This window comes from Centroberyx gerrardi, chromosome 22 (assembly GCF_048128805.1).
Source record: "Centroberyx gerrardi isolate f3 chromosome 22, fCenGer3.hap1.cur.20231027, whole genome shotgun sequence".
In the NCBI taxonomy this organism is placed as follows: Eukaryota; Metazoa; Chordata; class Actinopteri; order Beryciformes; family Berycidae; genus Centroberyx; species Centroberyx gerrardi.
Window position 1 is genome coordinate 3,040,501 of NC_136018.1, and position 26,193 is coordinate 3,066,693.

Genomic DNA, 26,193 nt, shown 5'->3' on the forward strand with positions numbered 1-26,193 from the left:
AGTGGCATTCTCATTGGATAGATGTCAAAGACTAAACATGTCACACAGATCTTTAATCTTTGTACACTGTATTGTTTCTCTTCTGTATTGATCCGACTCACTGACACAGATGGCTTGATGAAGTTTATTGTTCTTTTTCAGCAGTTATCCATGCACCACATCTACAATGATATAATTCCACCAAGCTGCAGTGTCACAGAGTTAAGTAATATTGTGATAAACATTATGTCCTTTATTTTTACTTCATATACAAGGGAACCCCAACAACCGCAGGGCCCCAGGAGACCCTTATACCATGAATATCAACAGAATCTGGAAAATAAAGACCTAATATGGGGAGAGGGGGAGTCGATACAGAGATTGGCAACTTAAAACGACAGAGTGGAGGTTTGCAGTGACTCGGTAAACACTCGAGTCTACTGCGAGGACTAGAGCGGTACTAAAACCAGCGAGGGCACACATGCTGGGCGACACACACCCTGAGAGCGAAGCGGAGTCGGGTGTTACGGGTGGATGTTGACAGCAACAGAGGTTTAAGGCCTCAAGAGGTGATGAGTTGCGTGGCGATGAGCGGCTGTTAAACACACCAGAGTCTTAGTTTTTAAATCGGTGAGGTATATTTTTGGGTCTTTTTACAGAATGAGGAAGAATCCGGGGGTCTGAAGTGTACGAGCGTCTTCGGAGCGGGTGGAAACACACAACTAAGTGCACACTAAGCTGCGGCGAGCGCGGTTTACAGTGAAGTGCCAAACAAATACACAACACACTGTAATCGATATTTTCCTGACCTGCAGATAAAAATACAGGACATTTTTCACGTTTTTTGTTCCCCCCCATCCCTCACATGTATTCTTCATATCCTCACTGTGGAATATCGCCACAAAAAAGTCCATGGACCGAGTGACGAGCAGCAGAGAAACCAAAGCTATAGGCTACTTTGTTATGGGTCAACAGCAGGAGTATAAGAGTTGTTGTTGTAGGAGTTTTGTCCGGTGTCAGGATGATAGCAAATCTACAGTCGACTGGGTAGCTGGGTTTTATAGAAGTCGTAATAAGTGTTTTTTGAATAGATTCAACAGTACAGCAGGTCAGTGATGATATTAAACACACAGGAACCATCAGAAACACTGACAGCAAGAGAGACACGCCCAGACATGGTTGAAGTACACAGCTACAACAGCCAACAGCCAACAGCAGCCCCTCAGTGTGCAGAGGGGATGAACAGGTTATCTAGCTACACAGGATTCACTGCTTCCCACTGGAGAAACGCTACAGAGTCACTTCCTATCCCCTCACAAACACCGACACACGTCTATATACAGAGTATTACACAGGCAGGGAGGAGAGGCTGAAGCGGGCGGCGCTCCGGCGACGCTTTGAGGCAACGCAGACGGGCGATGTCGCCTTCGACGGGGACAGGCAGAGGCGAGAGGGACGATGTCGATGACGATTACAGACCGGGGTTGAAGGAATAAACGTATCATGAAAAGATCCTGTCGTTCAGGCCGCCTGGTTTCAGGGAATTTAGTGAAATGAGCATAAAGTCTTAAAATATAAATAATAGGGATGGGACGATATATCGCTCCACGTTTACATTCTAGCAAAACAATGCCATTTTTTTTTTTAGAAAGATGCAGGTTCAATTCCCAACTCATGACAACAAGTTTTGTACTGGGAGGGAAGTTTTCATTTTCAGTTAACGTTTTCCTTATTCAGCCATGACCAAAACCTTATCCAGACTGTTCTCGTTGCCTAACTCTAACCCTAACCTTAACTAAAGTTGATTTACATGCCTTTACTTAACCTTTTTCCAACCTTTTCTCACGATGAACATGTAAGAATAGTATGTTCAATTTGCCACATAATCCTTTCATGGTGGAGAAACGTCATCTGAAACATTATTTGCGACACAAAATTTCCCGTCTGCATCGCCTCAAAATGTTGCCAGAAGCTTTACGGTTAAGAGTGTGTGTTTATGTGTGTGTTTATCCAGGGAATCCAGGAGATGAGCTTGGTAATATGGAGGAGGAGGAGGGGGGGGGGGGGGGGGGGTCCAGACGGAGGGTCTCTCCTTCTCCCAGTGGGCTGCAGGGAGGGAGGGAAGCAGGAGGTGATGCTCTCTCAATCTGGTCTCTCACCACTCTGTTTCTCCTGGCTCCTGTCTGTACCGAACCTGCAGCTCCAGCAACACTCACTTTCCTGGAAGAGAGAGGGAAGACAAAGTGACAAAGTGCCAAGAGCGATTACCTATCTGCAGATCAATGAGATGACAGCCGAAACATTTCTGTCCTGCAGGAGGTGAACTGTCCAGTTGTGTCTTTCCTTGTCATCTTGATTTGTTTTTACGCTCGGGAGACATTTTGCTCTGAGGAGTTTGCAGTTTACCGACGTCACGTTACAGGATTTCTGTTGAAGTCCTCAAAGTTCAAACTGTTACCTCCCGCTGACCGTGGGGCCGCCAACGTGCCAAAATTGCACTGACTTGTTGAACACACTGTGATCAACAAGTCAGCAGGTCCATTCATCTCTTCCGTTGCTGAGCGACCAGCTGAACAAGCTGCCACAGCTGAACTTTTCACCGATTTCTGCACTTCCTTGTTTCCCTACTGATGTCACTTTGTTTCATACAACAGTTACACCTGGCAAGTGCAACATGGAGAAGAAGTTGATTACATCCATTCAAAGCGTCCCAGTTCTCTACAACTTTTATTTGAAAGACAACAGGAATAAACGTCTCAAAAACAAAGCTTGGAGAACAGTTGCATTCATTTTTGGGGTCAATGGTAAGCTCTGAAGTTTATGTTTATTTTCGATTAATGCTACTTAATTAGCGCTTACTAGCTAGGTATGCTAACTTATCAAAACAACATGTTATGAAAAGTAATATTAGAGCAGCAAAAAATACCACCTCTGGCCCCGCCCACAATCATTCAGAATAGAGCGACTCATCAACCAAGTCACTCACAATGTGAACACATGGTAAGTTTTTTAGGACCTAATTTTTTAATCTCACTTGCACAAATAACATATTTTTATTGCATATTTTTGTTTTAGTACTGTGTTTTATCCCTTCACCTATTTTACACACATCACTGCGTTGTAAATAAACATGTCCCTGTGTGTGTGTGTGTGTGTGTGTGTGTGTGTGTCTCTGTGTACCTGGCTACTGGACGTCCAGTTTGCCGGGGCTGAGGCTGTGGATGAGCTGGGAGGATTCGGAGGCGGCGTTGTAAGCTTGGATCAGCAGGTTCTTGTTCAGGTCTCCCAGAGCCGCTCCGCTGCCGGCCTGCAGCTTGGGGTAGGGGGGCGTCTGGGCCCCCTGGCCCTGACCTCGCCCCGGGGCGTCCAGGTCCAGCAGCTGCTCCAGGGTGCAGCTGTTACTCACTCCGTCTATTCCCTCAGTGACCGGAGAAAACTCCTGAGCGCTCGCCTGCTCATCCCGGGACACTGGGCTGAGGGGGCAGAGGGAAATAATAATAATATAAAAACAATCCTTTCTGATATTTTTCCCCCTCACATGTGACTCAGATCTGATGATTTCTAGTCAGTGTGAACAGCAAAAAGCTACATATAGTCTCATTTTCTCACTTCTAATCTGGACCACTAGGATATGTGGTACAAAATCGGATCCTGAGGAATGACTTCTATTTGAATGATCAGAATTTGTCAATGTTGCAGTGACAATAAGTGAATTTAACATCATTCACATGAGACAACTGTAGTAATCTTGGCACCATGGCAGCTTGATTGAGCCAGCATGGAGGACGACGAGAGGAAACGCCTCAATTCAGTCAAACTCGAAGGCATGGACTGTAACTGAAATGTGTTCAAAACAAGCAGGGGAAGCTTAGCTAGAAAAAATGGATGTGACGTCTTTAGTTATTGTTACTCTGCGTACATGTTTTCCTCATCGCTGTCAGTTCATATTGGTATGGGATACGGGTTATATCCTGGAATAAATATGAACAAAAAAACCATCCAAAAAAACCCACAACTGAGCAGCAGCGATGTGAAATTGAGCATGAAATCCTGCGGTGTGAACGCAGCCTGAGAGAGCTAAAACAGCACAGAGACAGACAGACAGACAGACAGACAGACAGGCAGACAGACAGACAGACAGACAGGCAGAGAGAGAGAGACAGACAGACAGGCAGACAGACAGTCTCACCTGACATCCATAGACTGGACTCCGTCAGACAGCTCGTCCACACAGCTCTTGGTCTCCAGGGGTCCCAGTGTGATGACAGGGGCTTCAGCCGGAGTCGGGACGTCCTCCTCCAGCACCTCACCGGCCTGGGCCCCCGCCTCAGAGACTGGGGGGGGACACAGGTAACGTTACTCACCTGTTCCCCTAAATGTCCATAGATATTTACACTTGTTTAATAGCACAAGGAGTAGTTACATTACAGTCCGTATATTGGCAAATGTTAGTTGTAGTTGTTGTAGTAATCTGCAAGATCCTCATTTTTTTTATTTAGTCTCCATCTTTGTTCCTCAGCCTCACTGTGGTGTTTCTGCACTGCACTTCCCACAGATCATCTGTCATTCAAACAGTGTGGGCGGAGCTTGGATTTTCTGTTGCTGCAGTTTGAGTTTCTCTTTTCTTTGTCTGTTCAGGCTGCTCATGCTAACGACCCAGTTCTTCTTCTTCTGTTTATTCCAAACAAACCGGAAACGTTAAACGCATCACTTCCTGTGCGGCAGATTTTTCCCAGGAAAGATCTACCAGACACCGGCTGTTTAAAACAGACAGTGGAGGAGATTTCATCAGCTGGATATACTGTAGGTTGGATCACTGTTGGGTTATATCAGTTGGTGACAAAAGGGACACTTATTTATATGAAAATGTCAGTGATTTTTATTTTAACTTTTATTTATCCAGGTTTAGTTGACTGAGTGTTCATACTCCTTCTCTTTTTGTGTAGTTTAGTTTTTGTGTGTTTTATGTCACATTACGTCACTTTGCACTACAGTATTATGTTCTTATGCTGTTTTTTTTTATTTCTTTCCTCCTAAATTTTTTAGGAGGGTTTTTCTATTTATATTTTGATTCTTATTTTATTTTAATTCTTTATTTATCTTTGTGAATATATGTTACTATTCTTTTTATACTGAGAGGACCCGACATATAAGCATTTCATTGCACTGTTTACCCTGTGTAGGCTGTGTATATGACAAATAAACAGACTTGAACTTGAGCTATTGAGGAAGTGGGGAGTGTCACTTATTCCCTTTCCCACCATAGACTGTTTCCCACTCCATATCGTCCCGGGCCGCACCAGGACTCGGTGGATTTCCAGTCATAAGCCCGCTTCTCCTCTAACCTCTAGATTACTGCTGCCCCCAATGTTTTCTAATGCTTTGGTTAGTCGAAAAAATAAAGCCTGTTATACTTGGAAGATACACCTGTTCTGAGGAAATGTGTGGTAAATGTGGTGTGTTACCAACTACTGACTGCTTGTTAGTACAGTGGTCAGTGTGCCTGTCTGTCACGGGTTCAATCCCCTGAGAAAGAGGCAGGTACAGGTGCACTCTGTTCCGGACAATATGAATTCAGCTGTAACTCAGTGTGTGCAGCAAGGCAGAGTCTCTGTCAGGGTGAGGGGGTTCATTCCCACTGCAGCCAACCATGCTAAAAAAAAAATGTACGCATTTGTACTGTCAGCGAATGATGCGTTTTTCTCGGTGTGTTACTGCTGTAAACCACGGGGGGGAGCTGTTTCCCTGCCTGGCTGACACTGCTGAGTCACACTGCAGTCAGCCCAGAAACTCTGATTAGATTTTATACACCACAAATTACAGATTTGTGCAAGTGAGATAAGAAAAAAAACAAGCTTGTAAATACAATATACAAAAGAAGGAAACCAAAAACCATAAAATCAAAAAGCAAGATGACAAGCAAAGGCACAACTGGATTGGATAACAGGATCTGAATGACAGCAGAACACAACATGGTGAAAAAATGACTAAGATGATAAGTAAGAGAATAAAGTACATTTAAATTACACTGAAAAATGAAGTTATTAGCGAGGTGAGAGTTTGTTAGTAAGTGGGAGTGTGTGTGTGTGTGTGTGTGTGTGTGTGTGTGTGGGGTGGGGGCTTATGTATATGTACTGTATGTGTGTATATTTGAAGCATTTCGGTGCTGCTGCTATGTGTGTGTGTGTGTGTGTGTGTGTAGCGTCTACCTGGGGCGGGAGACGGAGGATCCACTTCACTCTTTCTTGTTCTCTTCATAATCTCCTCGATTCTCTGTAAGATCAGACAAACACAAGTCACCAGAGTTTATAGAGAAAGACTGAAACTAGACATTATGTTGACACTGCTGAGGAAATGTTATTTTCCTCAGACAGACGCCGTCATTCGTGAGATCTAAAAGAAACTGACGATGAAATCCATCTTGTTTTTTTACTGTCCTTTTCACAATATTCAGAGAAAGGCCGTTTGATGAGATTAATGTGGAAACTGAGCTGAACTGAAATGCTGCATCTCATTCGTCTCGTTTCGGATTGAACAAAACTAAATATTCTATGAATCAGTTTATGAATTCAGGGAATAGGAAATGTGCTGAAATCTGTTCAGTGTGAAAAGAAGCAGCATTTTCACAGTGTGTGAGTGGAATGTTAAGAGAGTCTGTATGTGCGAGTGTGTCAGTGATGGTGTTTGATGGTGTTTGATGGTGTGTGTGTGTGTGTGTGTGTGTGTGTTACCTTCTTCCTCTGCAGCCTCTCCTGCTCCTCCTGGATGTGCAGCAGCTCTCTCTCCTGTCTCTTCCTCTCTGCCTCTCTCTGGGCTCGCAGGAAGGCTTCCTCCCTCTGGAAAACAGTCAAAGCTTACCTGCTTATTCCTTTTCAGGGCCAAAGCGGGGGGGGGGGGGGTTGGTGCTGGAGCCTATATCCCAGCATGCATTGGGCAGAAGGCTGGGAAACACTCTGGACAGGTTGCATAAAGCAATCCAGCAGATTTCCAGCTAAAGTGTAGAAGCCAGTAGAGGCTGCCAGTATTACGGGTGATGGTCTTGTTGGTTTACGGTAATTATACTAATGTCTCAAAATGAATGTAGTAATGATTTATTGATGTTAAAATGATACACATAGCAGCTTTAATCAAACCAACATTGTGTCTGTCCTTTCCAAAATAAACCAGATATTTGTACCTATTAGAAATGTGCTGAACCCTGACCTCTCTGTCCAGCTGCTCCTGCATGTCCTTCCATCGCCGCTCCTTCTGCCGTCTCTCCTCCTCCTCCCTGACCCTCCTCTCCTCCTCCCGCCTCGCTCTCTCCTCCTCGGCTTGCTGTGCCGCTCTCTCCTGCCGCTCCAGCTCCTCCTGCTGCCTCCTCTGCTCCTCCTCGGCCCTCAGCCTGAAGAAACACAGAGAGAGAGAGAGAGACAGGATGTACACAGACATTATCAAACACAAAGATTTAGTAAGATTCAGGAAGCAAAATGAACAGCAGCCACCAGCCAAACACTGGGAAGTTAATCTACTCTACCAACCATCATTTGGAGTCCTGTTCTATTCTAAACATCTAGCTGGCTGGTTAAAAAGTGAAAAGTGAAAATGGACGATGAATTTGTTTTCCTAGCAATTTTCAAAGAGCTCTCCTCTGCTTGTAATGTTGGTGAACTACAAACTGAAGCTTATTGTACTGCTGCAGTCTTTCTAAGTCACTCTGGATATGAGCATCACCTAAATGCCTAAAATGTAAAATGAACTTGGGTTGTACTAGACACTATGGCCAGTGGCCAAACATTTTTGTTTCCTACTCTAATTAAAGGATACTTCCAGGCATTTTCCACCTGGACCTAATTTCCCCGTCATTTTCAATACAATACAGCCTGTTTAAGTGTTGAAAAAAGCTTTGGGTGCTTTTTGGGGTTGATTTTTGGAGAGTCCATTGGCCCTATAGGACTGTAGTGGAGAGCCAAACCCAGGCAAACAAGATGTAAGCAGCTGTGCAGTGAAGCAAGTGATGAGATTTTGGTCCGAATCGATTGGCATGATGGAAAATGATGAAAAACAGCTGGCATATACACACATAAACACACACACACACACACACACACACACACACACACCTCTCTTCCTCCTGCCGTTGTCTCTCCTCCTGCTCCTTCTGGACTCGGGCCAGACGTCGTCTCTCAGCCAGCAGCCTGGACGCCTCCTCAGCATCCGTCGTCCCACCGACACTCCTGCCTGTGGGCGTGCCTGGAGACTCTGTGGGGGGTGGGGTGGGGGGTGGGGGTGGGGGGGGTGAGGGGGGATGTGGAGAAAAATAAGGACAAAGATAGTCAGGATAATAGGGAGGTCGTGGAGTTTGAGATGACATCAAAACAAGAAAACAGACGTGAATTAACTTTTAGACAAACAGAAAATCTTACAAAAGCTAACTGTGGAACACAGAGGTCAGCAGACAGACAGACAGACAGACAGACAAGCAGACAGACAGAGAGACAGAGAGAGAGACAGACAGATAGAGAGAGAGACAGACAAGCAGACAGACAGATAGAGAGAGACAGAGAGAGAGACAGACAGACAGACAGACAGACAGAGAGAGAGAGAGACAGAGAGAGAGACAGGCAGGCAGACAGACAAGCAGACAGACAGACAGAGAGAGAGACAGAGAGAGAGACAGACAGAGACAGGCAGACAGACAGAGCTCTCTCTGTCTGTCTGCCTGTCTCTGTCTGTGTCAGAGAGAGAGACAGAGAGAGAGACAGACAGAGAGAGAGACAGACAGAGACAGGCAGACAGACAGAGCTCTCTCTGTCTGTCTGCCTGTCTCTGTCTGTGTCAGAGAGAGAGACAGAGAGAGAGACAGACAGAGACAGGCAGACAGACAGAGAGAGACAGAGAGAGAGACAGACAGACAGACAGAGAGAGAGACAGAGAGAGAGACAGACAGATAGACAGACAGAGACAGACAGAGAGAGAGACAGACAGATAGACAGACAGAGACAGACAGAGAGAGAGACAGACAGATAGACAGACAGAGAGACAGACAGACAGACAGACAGACAGAGAGAGAGACAGAGAGAGAGACAGACAGAGACAGGCAGACAGACAGACAGAGAGAGAGACAGAGAGAGAGACAGACAGAGACAGACAGAGAGACAGAGAGAGAGACAGACAGAGACAGGCAGACAGACAGACAGAGAGAGAGACAGAGAGAGAGACAGACAGAGACAGACAGAGAGAGAGACAGACAGACAGGCAGACAGAGAGACAGACAGAGAGAGAGACAGACAGATAGACAGACAGAGAGACAGACAGACAGACAGACAGACAGGCAGACATATAGACTTAATTCAGGCGACGGACAGGAGAGGATGTTCTGTTCCACTGGGAAGGTCAAGTTACATTCTCTGTCTCTGTCTCTCTCCTTCACTCTCTCTCTCTCTTTCTCTTCCAGACTCTTTATCTTTTTCTCTCTCCCTCTCTCTGTCTGTACATCTCCTCCTCTCTCTCACTCTGCTTTCTCTATCTCTTGTTCTGTCTCCAACAGAATGAAATGCTCTAATCATGTAGATAAAAAATATGGTATTATAAGGACTTTGTAAAAGCCCGATAACGATTCTAACCAGAGTGTGATATGAAAAATCTTAGGGGGTTGAATATTTTATGGGGAAACTACTGTATACTTAATAACTAGAGGTGCACCGATACCAATTTTTTTTAGAATCGATCCATGTACCACTCAATTAACATGAATTCTTACTGCCTAATATTGCCCAATTACAGGAACAAGCGCTTAATTTGATCAAAACATGCACTGAAAAATGTGTAACAATCCTCAATCAAATAAAAGAAAATGAAAATAATAATAAAAAAATGAGTAGAATGTTCTTTTTCACAAATGACATTTCAGCATTTTCATGTGGTTTCTCCTACCAGTGTCGAGCTAGCCAAAACTAAATAAATAGAATAAAGCCTTCCGCCAGAATTTCTAATAAAAATATTGATAGTTTTAATAAACTTTTAAACAATTAATATTGATAAACGTGTTGCAGTTTTTTGAGTAACATAAGGTACCTAAGTAAATATATTTAAGGAGGATTCTATAGTGAACTTAAGTGTTTTTCACCAAAAATCACGTTCATGCCAAATATATTTATATGTATATGCAAATATGTATTTATAGCAGCATTGCTCGCCTCAGGTCTGGTGTTGTTCTGACTCTCTCTCTGCTTCTCTCTCTGCTTCTCTCTCTGCTCTGCCAGACACTTCTCCTCCGGCTGGAACAGTATTTTATTACGCCGAGGAGCAGATCGTTAAAGTATTGGTATCAGGAAGCTTCACTTGCCGATCCAAGTACGAGAATTTGGGAACTGGATCGATTTCGATATCACAGATCCTACTGCAGCATCTCTATTATGATATGAAATTATATTAAATTGGATGGAATTTTCTAGTACCTGTCTGATGATTAAGAAAAGTTTAGCAATGCTTCTAATGCGCTTATAATCTGCTTGTAATGTGTTACCTACTTACACACACACACACACACACACACACACACTTCCCTCACCTGCGGTCAGTTCTCTGCTGGTGGATTTGGGGATCTTCTTCTCTGAGTTCTCGGACTTGGAGGACTTCCTCTCCAGGGTGCTGTGACCTTTGACCTCGGCGTGGCCCCTGTCGTCGGTGCCGGGGGTGGTGGCCCGCTGTCGGAGGGGGGAGGGGGGGTACTGGCCGGGGGAGCAGGGCGACTGGGCGCGACTCCTGGTGGACCGCACCCTGGAAACCACAGCCAGGGTTAGGGCCTGCTGGCTGTGCTCTGACGACACCTGTTCTGTGTGTGTGTGTGTGTGTGTGTGTGTGTGTTGTACCGTTTAGGCGTGCCGGGGCCTTTGCTGTGGTTCCTGAAGGAAGAGCTGCGGGCCGGTGTGTTTGGAGACTCCGCCTGCAAGTCACACAGAGAAATGACTTCTATATAATGAAGGCAATGCTCATTATGTAAAAGTGCTACATGTAGCACTGTAACATCAAGGCAGAAAGCAACGGGGCTGATGGGAAATGTAGTCTTAATGTGGAGAAACACTAGAACTAACAATACTACTGCTGTGAGAACAATCAGCTCCACCATGCTCTCATTTGTTTAAAGCAATTATACCAAGGTACCAATTAATTAATTAATCATTAATAATGACAATGATAAAAATGCTATACATAGGACTTTTAATTTTCCAGTTTATAGCTGCAGGCACAGTTGTGTGTGTGTATGAGTGTGTGTGTATGTTTGTGTGTGTGCATATTTCAACATATTTCTAAGATTACCATAACAAACAAAATGGCTCAAAACCCGACACATGCTAATGTGCTCTTTCAATCCTCTACACCTCAGCTATAATTAGGTGAGTGTCCGTGTGTGTGTGTGTGTGTGTGTGTGTGTGTGTGTGTGTGAGGACTGACTGTGGGTGTTTTGGCTCTGGAGGTCTCTTCAGAGAGTCCGGTGATGCTCCTGCGGTTGGAGGAACTCCTGTACGGTCTCTGGTTGCTGGGGGAAGAAGCTGTACGATGGGACAGACCAGACACTGACAGGTCACAGACCGACACACACACAAACACAAATACACACACAGACACATTGACGCAAATCCAGGGAAATCAGAAATTAAAAGGATACAATCTCGAAGTACTCAAATCCTCTCTTAGATATTTACAATATATGAAAGATATGTAGTTATTCAGAATTGCACAAAACTCGAATTCTCTCTCATTCAAAATTCAATATACATGAAAAGGCCAGATATACATCATATCTCATATCTCATAATATAATATGGCATGGATGATTTTGGTATCTATGTTCTTATTTAACTGGTAAATTGAACAATGGGCCAATCTGCAAAAAACTTGGTGTCTTCCTTTAAACATACTACTGTTATCTGGGGCCGCAACAGTTGTAGGCCTGCCACCTATTTGGGGTCCCAACCTTTAGTTTGATAAACACTACTGTGAGGAACTAAAAGTTAGAATAAAATCTGAATACCAGCAAACTCTCTCACCTCTCTCTGGCGAGTGGAGAGCAGCTGAAGAGTTGGAGAGCCGTTTGCTGATTGGCTGATCCGAGGAGGGCGGAGTCAGGAAGTCATTGACTGACAAAAAGCAGAAATCGCAAGTCATTGACATAAAACACACACACACACACACATACAAACACAGAAGCCAGACAGCCTGCTCCTGGTCCGGTCAGACCCTTGTGACAAAGAAACAAAGCGCCGGCTGCCGCTGTGTTGACTGATGACGTAAAATGTCACGAACACGCACATTCAATAAACGTCCCGGGAACAAAAGAAACACTCATCAACGCAACCAACAAAAAAAAAACTGCCAGTTCACACAGAAAATAATCCCGCTGATCAATGAGTCATGCAGGCCGGTGAATTCATTAACCTTGGTGATGCAAGAAAGAAAATGAAGCTGCAGAAAATGTGTTGCTGCAACAGAATACAGGGTGAGTCTGCTGTTATCCGCAATCTCCTTCATCCTGAAATGGGGGGGGGGGTGATGCAGTGGCGGCCATTGTAGTCCCATTAAATTGCGAGTAGACATGTTTTATACTGCGCCTGTGTTCACTAAGGCACTGGTGACTGCTTTGGGTGTGTTGGCTCAAAAGGGAAAACCAGCCAGTCGGGGTATCAAGCGTCAAAAAAAGGTCTTTTAATTCAACATGGTGCAAAATATGAAAAGTGAAGACAAAGAAAAATGTAAGCGAATGTTTCACCCCATCAGGCTATCATCAGCACTCTCTTTCTTTGTCTTCACTTTTCATTTTTTGCACAAAGTCAAATTAAAGCAACCTGTTTTTTTTTTTTACTATCTCAGCTTCCTTTTTTTGAGGCTGGAGGCCCTAAACTGGCTTTAGTGCGGCCTCCTTTTCTCCTCTGATGGTTGTTTTAAGCTTATCCTGCATCTATCCTGCATCCCCACTGTAGGCAATTCTTACATGAATGCAATACAGTAGAAGAAAACTGAAATACTATAAAACCAAACTCTAATGTTTCCCGACCCACTAGATATCAGTCAATTCCTTATAAATTACAGAACCAAAAGTTTGTTTTTTTTTCTCAGAAATTCCTCTTGGGGATGGAGCAGCAGTGCAGCAGCGGCTCAGCAAACATGCAGTTAAAATGGGACTTCTGCAATGGCTGCATCTGTAATGTAATGTAGGCCAGGAATGATTGGAAATGTTTGGTGGATGGTGTGTGTGTGTGTGTGTGTGTGTGTGTGTTTATCTGCTTGTTGCCTGTGTGTAGGTGGGGTCTAATAAGTTTCACTGATAGCTGCAGGGGGAATGTCTGGTATGATGTATGATGTGTGTGTGTGTGTATGTGTTGTGGGGGGGGGGTTGGGGGCAGGTGGGGGGGGGCAGACTGGGCCCCCTACTGAGAGAGATATGTATGCATCACTAAACATGGCCACGGGCCAGGCAGACAGGAAGTGGAGCAGCCCTTTGTTATGATAGCGGTGGGGTGGAGAGGGGGGTGGGAGGGGGCAGCCGGGGCGTCCAAACCAGACACCCATACTGAGCCTGGGCCTTTTAATTAATAATGCTACCACATTGTGAAGCACACACTGAAAATGGGAACAATCCAACCGATGTGAAATATCCCCATGTGTCGGATGCTTTCATCCAAAGAAGAGAACAAAACAGGGAAGATGGATCATGGAACTGTTGATAAGCATGTGATTCAGTATGAGAATACATGAGGAACAATAGCAATAGTCTTTCTCTCCCCCCACCCCTCTCTCTCTCCCTCTTACACACACACACACTTGCACACAGACACACACTTACTTTTTTATGGTAACTAGTAACTTGCAATTCTTGTAATCTGTTACTGGTTACTTTGAAATTTAGAATATTGTTACATTAATTTTTCTTTCATATTATTTCATTTTGGCTGGCAGAAATTAAAAATAAAGCAGAAAAAAGTCACAACAGACAACATGCTGCTAATCTGAGTCTGCTTGACTCAACAGAGCAACAGCCTTGCATTACATTTTAAAACAATGACAACACATTTTGCAGCACAAGCCATGTTGCTACAGCAGGTTTTTGAAGTGGGTAACGCAAAAATACTATATAAGTGAGTTACTTTTAATAAAGAGCAACTTTGTAACATAACTTGTTACTTTTTAAGGTAAGTAACAAAGTAAAGTTACTAATTACTTTTAAAAGTAAGTTTCCCCAACACTGCATACAGCACAGTGATAATGCAGGCCACTGGAGTCATCATCCAACACAGTACACACACTTAACACACAGTCCAGGACGATGTTACAGCCAGTGTGAAGCTACAAGGACGTCCACACACATGCAGACAGGGGGGCGACTGCAGGTGACACAGCAGGTGACACAGTATTGGAGGGGGGCAATATGGGCGTGGCACACAGAGAGTCAGGTGGTCTGTACCGTTCCGGGATTGGCTGGCACTGGAAGCAGCAGCAAGCTCATTGGGCTGAGCTGAGCCAATGGCATGGCAAGGCGGGGTCTTAGGGTTACCTGGGCAGCAGGTGAAGCAGAGCGGAGAGAGCAAAGCGTTACACTCACACACACACACTCTCACACACACACACACACACATGCCTGCGTCACTAGCACACAGCAGCCATAACATTCACTAAAGATGAAAACCTTGTGAAGATCCATGTTGGATCTTCCGGAACTTTTATCAACATACGACTGTTTGAGCTGATACCTTTGCAACACACAGGAAATATGCAGCACGCACACACACACACACACACACACTGTGCGTCGCCGGCGAGTCTCTGCTGTCCTTTAATCCAATGAAGCGCTGTAAGATGAGATGCTGCTATTTCTGCTGCAGTGAGCGTTCTCCTGAGCCACAGCAGATCCCAGACCAGCCTCTCTGCCACGCAGCCGGGCAGGAGACACAAAACACACTGCCGGCTGGACCCTGGTCCCAGGTCAGTGCTGGGACGGGTGGGCTGTGCTGTGCTGTGCTGTGTGGTGTGGTGTGAATAATTGATGGCGTTATGAATGCACCACAGAGTCGAAGCTGCTGCCTGCTGCCTCTCCGGCCTCCTGCTGGCTGATACGACAGCAAAATAAAAGAAACTCGTGGAAAAGATGAGTGGTGCGACAAGTGCAGAAAAGAGAAAGACGGAGAGAGAGAGAGAGAGCGACAGACAGAGAGAGAGAGAGAGACGGGTGTCGGCACAGTAAACATCCACCATGTCACTGTGTGTCTTTGTTTATGTGCGTGGCCTCTGTTGCTTTCAAGGTTAGATGTGTAACTCCCGCTCCGCTGGGAATTAGACCCGCCTCCCAAGGCCCAGCAAGGAAATAAACCACAGTGCGTTGACACACACACACACACACACACACACACACACACATGCACACACACCTGTAGCATATTCATGAGCTAAACTAACAGCTAACACCACTCTGAAACCAGCATTTCGGAAACTGTGCTGTGTAACGACAACATCTTCTGATTCTGATTACTGTCTACATAGAATGTAAACAGGCAGGTCTAGTTATGACAGAGTGATGTGATAAACGTCATTGTGTCAACTGTGCAGTGTGTATGAAAACACACACATATACACACATATACACACACATATACACACATATACACACACATATACACACACACAGCCTCTCATAACCCTGATGAGGTTTAGAGACAAAAGCGGCGTTCTCCCCCTGCATTGCAGCCTCCACACCCTTTTCCATCCGCTGCCCTTCTCTCCTCTTCTCTCTCTCTCTCTCTCTCTGTCTGTCTGTGGTCTCTCGTCCTCGCCTCTCTCGCTCCGTCACGCCTCTCCTCCTCTGACACCTTCTATCTATCCTCCTTTCTGTCCTGTCTAGTCTCTCTCTCTCTCTTCCCCTTCCTCCCTTCTCTGGCTTCCACCTGTGTTTGGCCGCAGTGTTTCCCCCCCATCCTTTCCAACCGGTATCCCACCATCCCCCTCTTCCTGACCTCAAGACCCCACCCCCCCACCCCCACCCCCGACAATTCTGTACACTAATAAGCATCCACCCCCACGGTCTCCCCTGGTCTACAACCCAAACCAACCCTCCTCTCCTGCTGCCTGCTCTCACAACACCGCCATAACCTCCTCGCCTTCAAGCCTCGCCGTTTCCCACCTCCTTCCCTCCTCCCCTCCTCCCTCAGTGTGTGTACTCACCCTCCACTCCTTCAGGAGGTCCTCCCCAGGTCCAGCGCTTGGGCCTGTTATCCAGGGGGTCCCGGGCCTCCCCTCCTCCTCCTCCTCCTCCTCCTCCTCCTCCTCGCCTCTCGGCCCCCCCAGCTCTCCGGCGGACCAGGGCCTCCAGCCTCTCCTGCTCGTTCCGTTCCAAAACAGGGAAGAACAGACACTCTCTCACCGAGCCATCGCTACGGCGACGGATGCCCGGCGATGCGCTCGGAGACGGCTGCGCCATGGTTACCGCATGCAGCCGCAGCGGCCTCGCCCCACCGTCCTCTCTCTCTCTCTCTCTCTCTCTCTCTTTCTGTCTCTGTGCCAGCGGTCAAATGCGCTCGCTCGTTTGCTGTCTGTCACTCAGCGATACATAAAACAGCAGCCTGCTCTCTATCCTTTCTCTCTCTCTTCTCCTTTTTCTGTCTTCATCTGCCGCTCCCTCTAGGTAGCACTGATTCTCTCTCTCTCTCGCTCTCTCTCTCTCCTACCTCTCAATTGTTCACCCCACCCTCGCTCTCTCTCTCTCTCTCTCTCTCTCTCTACCTCTCCCTGTCTCTGATGACTGAGTCTATTTCAGAGAGCACTTAGCCAGACGGGAGGGGACAAAACGTAACCCCTCCCTCCCCCCCTCTATGGATGACACCAGCCTCACACACACACACACACACACACACCCAGCAAAACACACACGCATCGCTGCGCATACACTCACTGCGTGGGTGGATTGGGTATTGATACAGGTTGCATTTGTTTCATCTCCAATGCTCTTTTTTCCTTTCCCTGCTTCCAGTCTCCTTCTCTCTACCTTCCTCTCCCTGCTTCCTCCACTCCCCTTGGTCTTATATATATATGTAAATTCATAACAATAAATACAAATATAAATAGAACAATAAGAAATATACTTATATAAAATTAGCCAAATCTAACATCATGTTTTTATTTTTAATCTTGGTGAGAAATGCCTTTTGTTTGTGAAATAATGTAATGTCATGACAGTGGGTCATGATCAGACACTGCTTTGTTTTTGGGGGGTTGAGAACCATTGATTTATTCTCTTACTGGTTTTTCTACCAATCATTCTTTTGTCCAGCAAGTCATACTGTTTTGGAAACAACTACCATTAAAGTGGTGGTGTTAATTTGTAGGCAGAGAGCAGCTGTGAGTGTACATATACTGTATATATAAATATATATAGAGATGCTGAAGGTGTATGCAGAGTCACACACACTGCAGGAGGGGAGGAGAGAGGGGGAGGGGTGTGAGCTGAGAATCAGTAAGAAGGGGGTAGAATTAAACAGGAGGAGAGAGAAGAGAGAGAGAGAGAGAGAAAGAGTAGAAATGTAAGGTGAGTGAGGGAGCGATAGAGAGAGATATAGAGCAAAAAAGAACAGAGAGAGAGAGAGAGCGGGATGGATGGACAGAATGCAGCAGAGTCATTTAAGGTAACCCTAATAGCACACAACACAACCTGTCCAACACTACAGACAAAGACCAACACAAATATACACAATGAAACACAACAGAAAACACACATGCTTTCTCTCAGTAGTGTAGTATTGTGCAGTATAGTATAATGTAGTAAATTATACTATTGCATGGTGCTGCATAGTATAGTATAGTACAACATAGTGTAGTATAGCATAGCATAGCATAGAATAGTACAGTATAGTAGAGGCCTATTATTGTATAATATAGTATAAGTCTAGTCTAGTCTAGTATAGCATGGTATGGTATAGTATAATATAGTATGGTATGGTATTGTCTTGTATATTATACTATAGCATAGCATAGCATAGTATAGTATAGTTTATTATAGTATAGTATAGCATAGTATAGTATAGTATAGTATAGTATAGTATAATATAGAATAGTCTATTATAGTATAGTATAGTCTATTATAGTATAGTATAATATAGTATAGTATAGTCTTTTATAGTATACTATAGTGTAGTATAATATAGTATAGTCTATTATAGTATACTGTAGTATAGTATAATATAGTATAGCATAGTCTATTATAGTATAATATAGTATAGTATAGTCTATTATAGTATAGTATAATATAGTATAGTATAGTCTATTATAGTTTAATATAGTATAGTATAGTCTATTATAGTATAATATAGTATAGTCTATTATAGTATACTGTAGTATAGTATAGTCTGTTATAGTATAATATAGTATAGTATAGTCTATTATAGTATAATATAGTATAGTATAGTCTATTATAGTATAATATAGTATAGTATAGTCTATTATAGTATAATATAGTATAGTATAGTCTATTATAGTATAGTATAATATAGTATAGTATAGTCTATTATAGTATAATATAGTATAGTATAGTCTATTATAGTATAGTATAATATAGTATAGTATAGTCTATTATAGTATAATATAGTATAGTATAGTCTATTATAGTATAGTATAATATAGTATAGTATAGTCTACTATAGTATACTGTAGTATAGTATAGTATAATATAGTATAGTCTATTATAATATAGTATAGTATAGTATAGTCTATTATAGTATAGTATAGTATAGTATAGTATAGTATAGCATAGAATAGTATACTATACTATACTATAATATGTCCCAGTAACATTGTAAGCAGTCCTGCACCATGCTGTCTCTGCAGCAGTAACTGTAACTGTTCTCAGAAATGTTTGAACAGAAAGTGTTTTTGATTATAAGAGGGAAAGGTCAGACTGACTGAATGACAGAACCCAACACACAGCAGAAACACACTGAGACTCTTCACACCTCTTAGCCCCGTACAACAAAGCAGGCTGGAGGTTTATGGAAGCAGCATCATGGTTCATGATCCATTTGTAAAGGTTTTTTTTTTTTCAAGAAACCTTCTGTGGTTCTGCTGAGGTTATAATCTGCAGAACCTCTAAAGGTTCTCAGAAGGCCCTTTTCTTCTCAGAGGAAAATGAAATATGTGCTGTTCCAGCGCTGGACACATTGACCGCCTGTTCCAGTAAACGGCACATGATACGCTGCCGATGATGTCATTGTTCAGCTCCCCCACCCCACGCCCCCCACGCCCCAAGAGACTGACCAATCATTATGTCATTAAGTTATGCATATGAGTGTGTGGAGAGAGAGGGGGGGGGAGGCTGTTCTTAGCATGCAAATAGAGCCTTCAGATCAATAAAGACACAGAACCCCCCCTCTGAGCGGAATGGTTGAACCCTCTGTGGACCAGACTGTCACCGACACACAGAGCTTGTTAACCCTTCATCTGCTGCTTAGCACCCTGCAGCACTAAATCATGACAGACACGTCTTACGCTGTAGGTCAAACTGTGAGCCTTACTGGATAAACACAGCAGTGAATTTATGTTAGCCACTAAAACAGATTATACTGAGTCAGGTGTTCTCAGCCTCATGAAGCCCAAAAACAAAGCGATGCCTGCTCATACCTCTACTCACCACTAAAGATTCAGAATGGTGAACTTTGACACTAAATGATGATTTTTATTTTCCCTTTTCAGGCTGTTTTACTTTACTATTCACTACTACTTGAGAAAAAGGCATCGGACACCAGCAGTAAAAACATGACAATACATTTGTATAGGAAAGTACATACTGTAAGTGCTTATAGAAATTAATTATTTCAAAATCCATCAATCGTCTCGCAAACTCCCAAAATCATCTGTGAACCCCCAGGGGTCCCAAGTCCCAGACTGAACCGGTACTGTAACGGCAGTGGTTCTCAACAAAGTCAAACTTCCCCCGAAATAGAAACACAGTGATATTTCAATCACATGATATTTTAGACCAGTTACAGACAAGCAGGCTGGTGTGTGACAAATTCGACTAGACCAGCAAGCCTGTTCACACTGAGGACTCAGAGGATGATGTGGCTTTTTGTTTTTTCCACAACCATGTCCTTTTTTTGATCGTACCAACCTGCTAAAATTCATCCCTGCAGCAAGTATACCGTGACCTTAAGTCCAATGCAGTGAATCAGCCAAACCTTGCACGCTTCAGCTAATTGCATGTGATTACTCGGCTGATACAAATTAATTTGAGCTACAGCATTAATCGCTTCCTTTTTCCATAAACTCAGCATAACCAGAGCAGGAACTGTGCTCTGTATCAGAAAATGCATTGACTCGGTTATGGATGGCTTCACCATCAATTCAGCGGCACAGAGCCAAGAGCTGATCACTGCTGGAAAGCGATACACCGAAGCCAATCGTTCCAATGTTATTTCTATGATCTAGTTTCTTAGTTTATGTTTGTGAATGTGAACAGGAGAGAAGTGGGAGGAGTGAAGTGATTCATTGATCGAGGATGGAGAGATAAGCCGAAGGAGTAGAAGGAACAGAGGAATGGACAAACAGGATGATTTGGAGGAGAGAAGAGGAGGGGGAGGGTTATGCTGCGTTCACGTCATATTGGATTTACTGTAAATAAAAGCTGCCGACTGCGGGAAAATGGTCACGTTAACCTCCTAGAGGTAATTTCAAGCAGAACGTGTGGAATTTGTTGTAGACGTAAAAGTGTCAACACAGGTGGTAAACAAAATTACAATTCTCAGTAATATTCACACTAATACAATCAATTATATTTACAAAGAGTGAGCAATAACTGCTGCAGTTCGTGTACGCATGATTTTAAAGTAACGAGTTGCTGCAAGAGGTTACTGTTGCTGCCATCTTGGATGTGGCCGTTACGAGTTAAATACGTGAACGCTTCCAAGTTGCAGCAACAAGACATCGTCCCGTTCTTCTGATATGACGTGGACACGGCATTAGTGTGCTGCGACCTCTGACCTTCTCGTCCTCGTGCTGCTGCCGTCTCTTCTCCTCGGCGGCCGTCCTGCGGACCTTCTCCTTCCTCCTCTGCTCCTCCATCTTCCTCCCTCGCTCCTCAGCCTGGCGCTCCAGCTGCTGCTGCGCGCGACGCTCCTTATCACGCAGCACCTCCGACAGATCTGCACACACGTGTGTCGTGTTAGCACGCAAATACACAACGCACACACATTACTGCACCCATATATGATGCAGTGAGTGTGTGTGTGTGTGTGTGTGTGTGTGAGCCGTGCCAGTGACAGATGAAAGGGACAGACCACATGCAGCCCCACCAGCTGGAGAGTCAGTCTTACCCTGTGTCTTCTCTCTCTCCTCCCGTCGCTCTTTTGCTAACTGGAACCTGTCCATCCGCGGGGATCCTTGCAAATGAAGGAAAAATGAAGAGGGATGTGCAAATCTAATTCAACTGATTGTAGGTAATTTGTCACATACTGGACATTGTAACTTATCTCCATCCCAAGTGAATTACAACGTTAGATGGCTGTAGCTGAAGCCGGTGCGTATATTTTGCAGTATGCTGAGAAACTAGGACACGACTTTGTGATACCCTATTGGTTCCTCAAGGAGAAATTCATCTTTTCTCTTGCCCCTTCCTCTACAGGGAGGTCAGAGGTCAGGACCCTGGAGCTGGTTAGGGTTCAGTGTCTTGCTCAAGGACACTTGAGCAGGATGCATGGGTGCTGATGGACACACTTTCCCTACGTTCAGACAGAACGCGGAAAAACATTTAGCAGCAGCGTGAATACATGCAAAGTCAATAGAAGGAGGCAAATGGAGCGTGACGGAAATTGTTCAATTCGAGTAAGAAATGTGCCTGATGCAGTGAAGTGAGACTCTATCCAGGCGTCTGTATATTTCTCCCCCCATCAAAAGCAAGGAAAATGTCCATTGGGTATTTATAACACTGACTACTAACATCTGCACAAAAAACATTAGAAAAGCTAAATTCCCCAAAGACATTGGTCGTGATGCTGCTGCAAAGCCTGGTGCAAAAGGATTCAAATGCAAGCATGATAGAATAACAAATATAATGCTGAAGCAGTTTCAAGTAATCTATAGTGTCTTATCATTCCTCAGCGTCAACAAAGATGTCACCTACAACCACCAACCATAAATGCTGTGCTGTAGTCCTGGCTGCTTTCTGTTGTGGCAAGTGGCGGCATCAAATGTGCTGACACTGCATCATGCAATTTTGCTTTCTTATTTTTCAAGTCAAGCGAATTTTGCCCTGCTTGCTGTGAGAACATACAGTTGGTCTGTTGCAGGGATCGAACCGGTACCCTTCTGGTTATGCGGCAGGCTCATGAACCACAAGACTCAAGCAGCCCCTCAAACTTGGCCTTGCATGTATGAATCCAACACCCAGCTCTGTCCCTTTATCCACACACACACACACACACACACACACACATTGTGCATTCATATTTGTATACTTTATCTTAAGTATGGGATGTTTGTTAAAGGCATACTGAGTAGGATTTTGCTGCTTGTGGCTTGTAAACACAACTTTCAAAGATGACCACTCGTCCCTGCGGTTGCCAGAACGGTAAAAACCAGTAAAAAAGTACAGCGAGGCGAAACACCAAGCAGACAAGGCTCGTTCCAAAGCGAGAGTCAATCTGTTGGCTTTCACCTGTTGGAGAGTATTGAAGGAGAGGATGGGGATGAAGAGCGACACAGAGTTGGTCTGTTTTCTGTTTGAAAGGTAGCTGCCGGTTAGCTATCAGCTTTTCTACTACAACGAAGCTACGCTAACGGTAGCTAGCTGCCAGCTCATGGTACACACTCGCTCTGACCAGTTGCTCTGTTTTAAAGTTCGGGACCGCTACCGCAGCCAGCGAGGCTTTTAGATATAAAAGGATTCAGCAGTGATTTTGGTTGCAGGCGGACACACCTGCTGCCAAAAGGTCAACGCCCAGAAACGTCCCGAACATTCAGAAATTAGAAAATCCAGGCAGAAGGCAGCAGGCTCTCTGCAAACACACACACTGTCACACACTAACATGGGCCATAAGTCAAGATTGAGTAGGATAATTTTTGGATGAGTTTGTGCTATTTCAAGGGGGAAAATCCTGCTCAGTATGCCTTTAAGCAAGCACACATAAGCTAAGTGCAGGTCTGGTTCCTGAGGCAACTATCATAAATATTTAAATGAAATATTATGATGTCCTGGCACCAGCATAACCTGTAGCATTGCCAACTGGTAGATTTGTTTCTCCTCTTGATGCTGTCATATTTCCAATTTGTAGAAACGGTCAACAGATCAAAGGCTGTGGAGTGATTAGGAGTTTACCTGCTGGGCTGCTGTGATCGGATGACGTCCGCGAGGGAGACGCATGCCTATTGGTGAGCGGCTGCGCTGGGGGCGGAGTCAGGGCTGCGTTTTGGAGAGAACAGACACACATGACTCACGGTACATTGGCTACAAGGCAAATACAGCTATATGCAAGAATAGAATAAGAAAACAATGACAGCTGAAGTGGTAAACCTGGCTCCTGCATTTGTCAACATGAAAGGCACTGACAAAAGCATGCAAACACACACACACACACACACACACACACACACACAATGTCCATGCACAGCCCTTGTCATGGCTTTCCAGTTGCATAAATCTTCTGTCAGTCTCCATATTGCTGCTGGGGTCAAATGTCAGCAGCAGCTATTGGTGCAGGACTCCTGGGTGCAGCACTCACCCTCTTACTGTTGTGTTTTTCTTTGGCAATCTGTCAAACTGACATGAAAAATAACAACTCAGCCACCGCAGGACAACTATCGACCGACGTCTGTCTGCACGCAGGAGACGGCTGAACGTGTTCTCTCACCATACACACACACACACACACACTCACACTCAAATCACTCATTAGATATGTAAATACATGCAAATCTGCGTTAAGTCCCATATGTCCCATTATGCAGCACCTTGTGTTTAGCGTCATCTTCACTTGACACTACAACACATCAAAAAATCAGCTGAATCACAGGTTTTATAAGCTCTTGCAGCTTCGTCACTTGAGGTACATGACATATGGCACTGTGACAGCAGGACACACACAGCTATATTAAACTATCCATTGACATCATGCTGCTCTATTACATGGCTGATTTAGGAAACATACATAAATTCATCCGGTACAGTCAGCCCATTGTTAACTGTGAAGATGCAGGGATGCATTGGAGGGTAAACCCACCTAAACTCACTTTATGCACCAATTAGGCTGACACAAATCTTAACAATATGAAATTCAAGTCTCCCTATACATGGTATATACATACATGGTCTCCAGCTGGTGTATGTTATATAAATCAGTGCTTTTCTGAGAGTATACATTGATAGGTTACAGCTAGCTTCTTTCTTTTATTTACCACTGCATATGTGTGTGGGAGTATCCCCATTCAGGATGTGTTAGTGGGAATAGTGTAACCTAAATGTAGAAAGAGAGGGCATCAGCTCACCTGTCATGTCAGGAGGGGTTGGAGCCACCGTGGTCATCCTGCTCGTCGATATTTAGCCGGGAGGACTGACAGGACCCTGCGGACCCGGTTCACCTGGAGCCCGGGCTGAAATCCACTGCAGACCGACCGTTCAATATAAAGACTGCGGCAAGGAGAGATGAAAATATGCCAAGTGTGGATAGCTTGTGCCAGAGGGAGAGAGAGAGGGAGAGAGAGAGAGAGAGAGAGAGAGAGAGAGAGAGAGAGAGAGAGAGAGAGAGAGAGAGAGATGGGTGACTCAGAGTAGACTAGCTAGCATCATCAGTTTGGCTACTTTCTCATCTCTTAACACAAAAATAACGTTAAATCTGTAAATAAATCGTGTAGTTTACCTGTCAGAAAACGGGAAATATGGATAACCGTTCTTAATTGTTATGCCTCCCAATTTATTTCTCGAATAAAAATATCTATTTATGGAAAGTTGAGTAAAACGGATAGTTCCAATCGTCAGTTTTAATTGGCTAACTCGGTAACACGAACCTGTGACCGCATCACAGTAATTTAAATATTACTGCGCTAACCGAAAATCACTCTGTCGCCTGGCAACCAGGTAGCTACTGCTCAAGAACTACATTGGCTGGCGGAAGAATAACATTTTAGCACTTATTATTGTTCAGTGTCGACTAAAAAATAAAATAAAAGACAAAAACACAATTTTCTGTCTTTCTTTTTTAATTCAAATGTGTGTTATCGCCGTTTTATGAAATCAACAAGCCTTCCTCGCGCCTCTCTCTTGGTTCACTGGTTCATTTGGAGACCGTTTGGCTCGTGTCACAGCCGCACGTGCCAGGCACGAGCCCAGCGGCGGTATTACGTCATTATTTGCATACACTGGCCGCTGACGCTGACATGCATATGGGTCAACGCTGCTCACACGCACACGCACACACACACGCGCACACATCCTCCAGAGGTTTACTCACAGTCATGTCCTATGGCTACTCTAAAAATAACAGCGCGTGTTTCGGTGGAAATAAACAGTAACATGCCATGAAAATCATCAAACATGACTGTGTATATATTGTATATCTCTATCAGTGTGTGATATATTGAGAAAATCATGACTGTCATAAAAAAACAAAAAAAATCCCTCTTAAAAGACCCTATTTTCATATAACTTGCATCAGCATGATACTACCTATCATGATGTATATTATGAATTTATATAATAAATATTTAAGTCAGCCTACAATGGTGGGTAAACTAGTTTTAGGTGGGGTTTACCCTCCACTACATCCCTGCCTATATGTTTCTATCTTTACAGCTTCTTCACTGCTGTTATGAGGCATGGCTGGATGGTTTATAATCAGTTTTGTGACCGTGCAAACACTAAAGGCAGAGGGAATTTATAGGCTGGGGGCAATTTCCCAGCTCTGTTTATGAAGCCGAGTCTCCTGCATCAATCCGTTTATCCTTTCCACTCCCATTACATCTCTTCAAGCAACATTTTACACTACAGCCCTGATGAAGAGTCACTATAATATTCATGCAGTGACTCATGGTGTATCTGTGGTATTTGATAGTGAGTTTATAGTGGAATTAGTTTTGCTGTAGTATCTCTCCGGTTTCCAGGTACACCTATTATTTACAGACTATTGAATGTTGAATTATCTTGTTAAAATGACTACATAAGTTACAAATGACAAATTACACCACTTTGTTTTTCTTTATTAAAATATG

At 44.2% G+C, this 26,193-nt stretch overlaps 1 protein-coding gene across 1 annotated transcript; it reads right to left on the minus strand.

The window, feature by feature from the left end:
• Window positions 1–2,087: 2,087 nt before the first annotated feature.
• map7d2b (MAP7 domain containing 2b) lies at window positions 2,088–24,511 on the minus strand. Its single transcript, XM_078291527.1, has 17 exons — window positions 24,475–24,511; window positions 23,309–23,392; window positions 21,309–21,374; window positions 20,977–21,137; window positions 16,174–16,327; window positions 14,423–14,512; window positions 12,012–12,101; window positions 11,416–11,537; window positions 10,833–10,906; window positions 10,532–10,740; window positions 8,082–8,220; window positions 7,183–7,363; window positions 6,711–6,815; window positions 6,189–6,252; window positions 4,169–4,313; window positions 3,160–3,452; window positions 2,088–2,199 (listed from the first exon to the last, which is right to left on the minus strand). Exons 1-16 carry the CDS (start codon window positions 24,509–24,511, stop codon window positions 3,164–3,166), a joined length of 2,010 nt encoding a protein of 669 aa, XP_078147653.1. The 3' UTR covers window positions 2,088–2,199; window positions 3,160–3,163.
• Window positions 24,512–26,193: the final 1,682 nt, after the last annotated feature.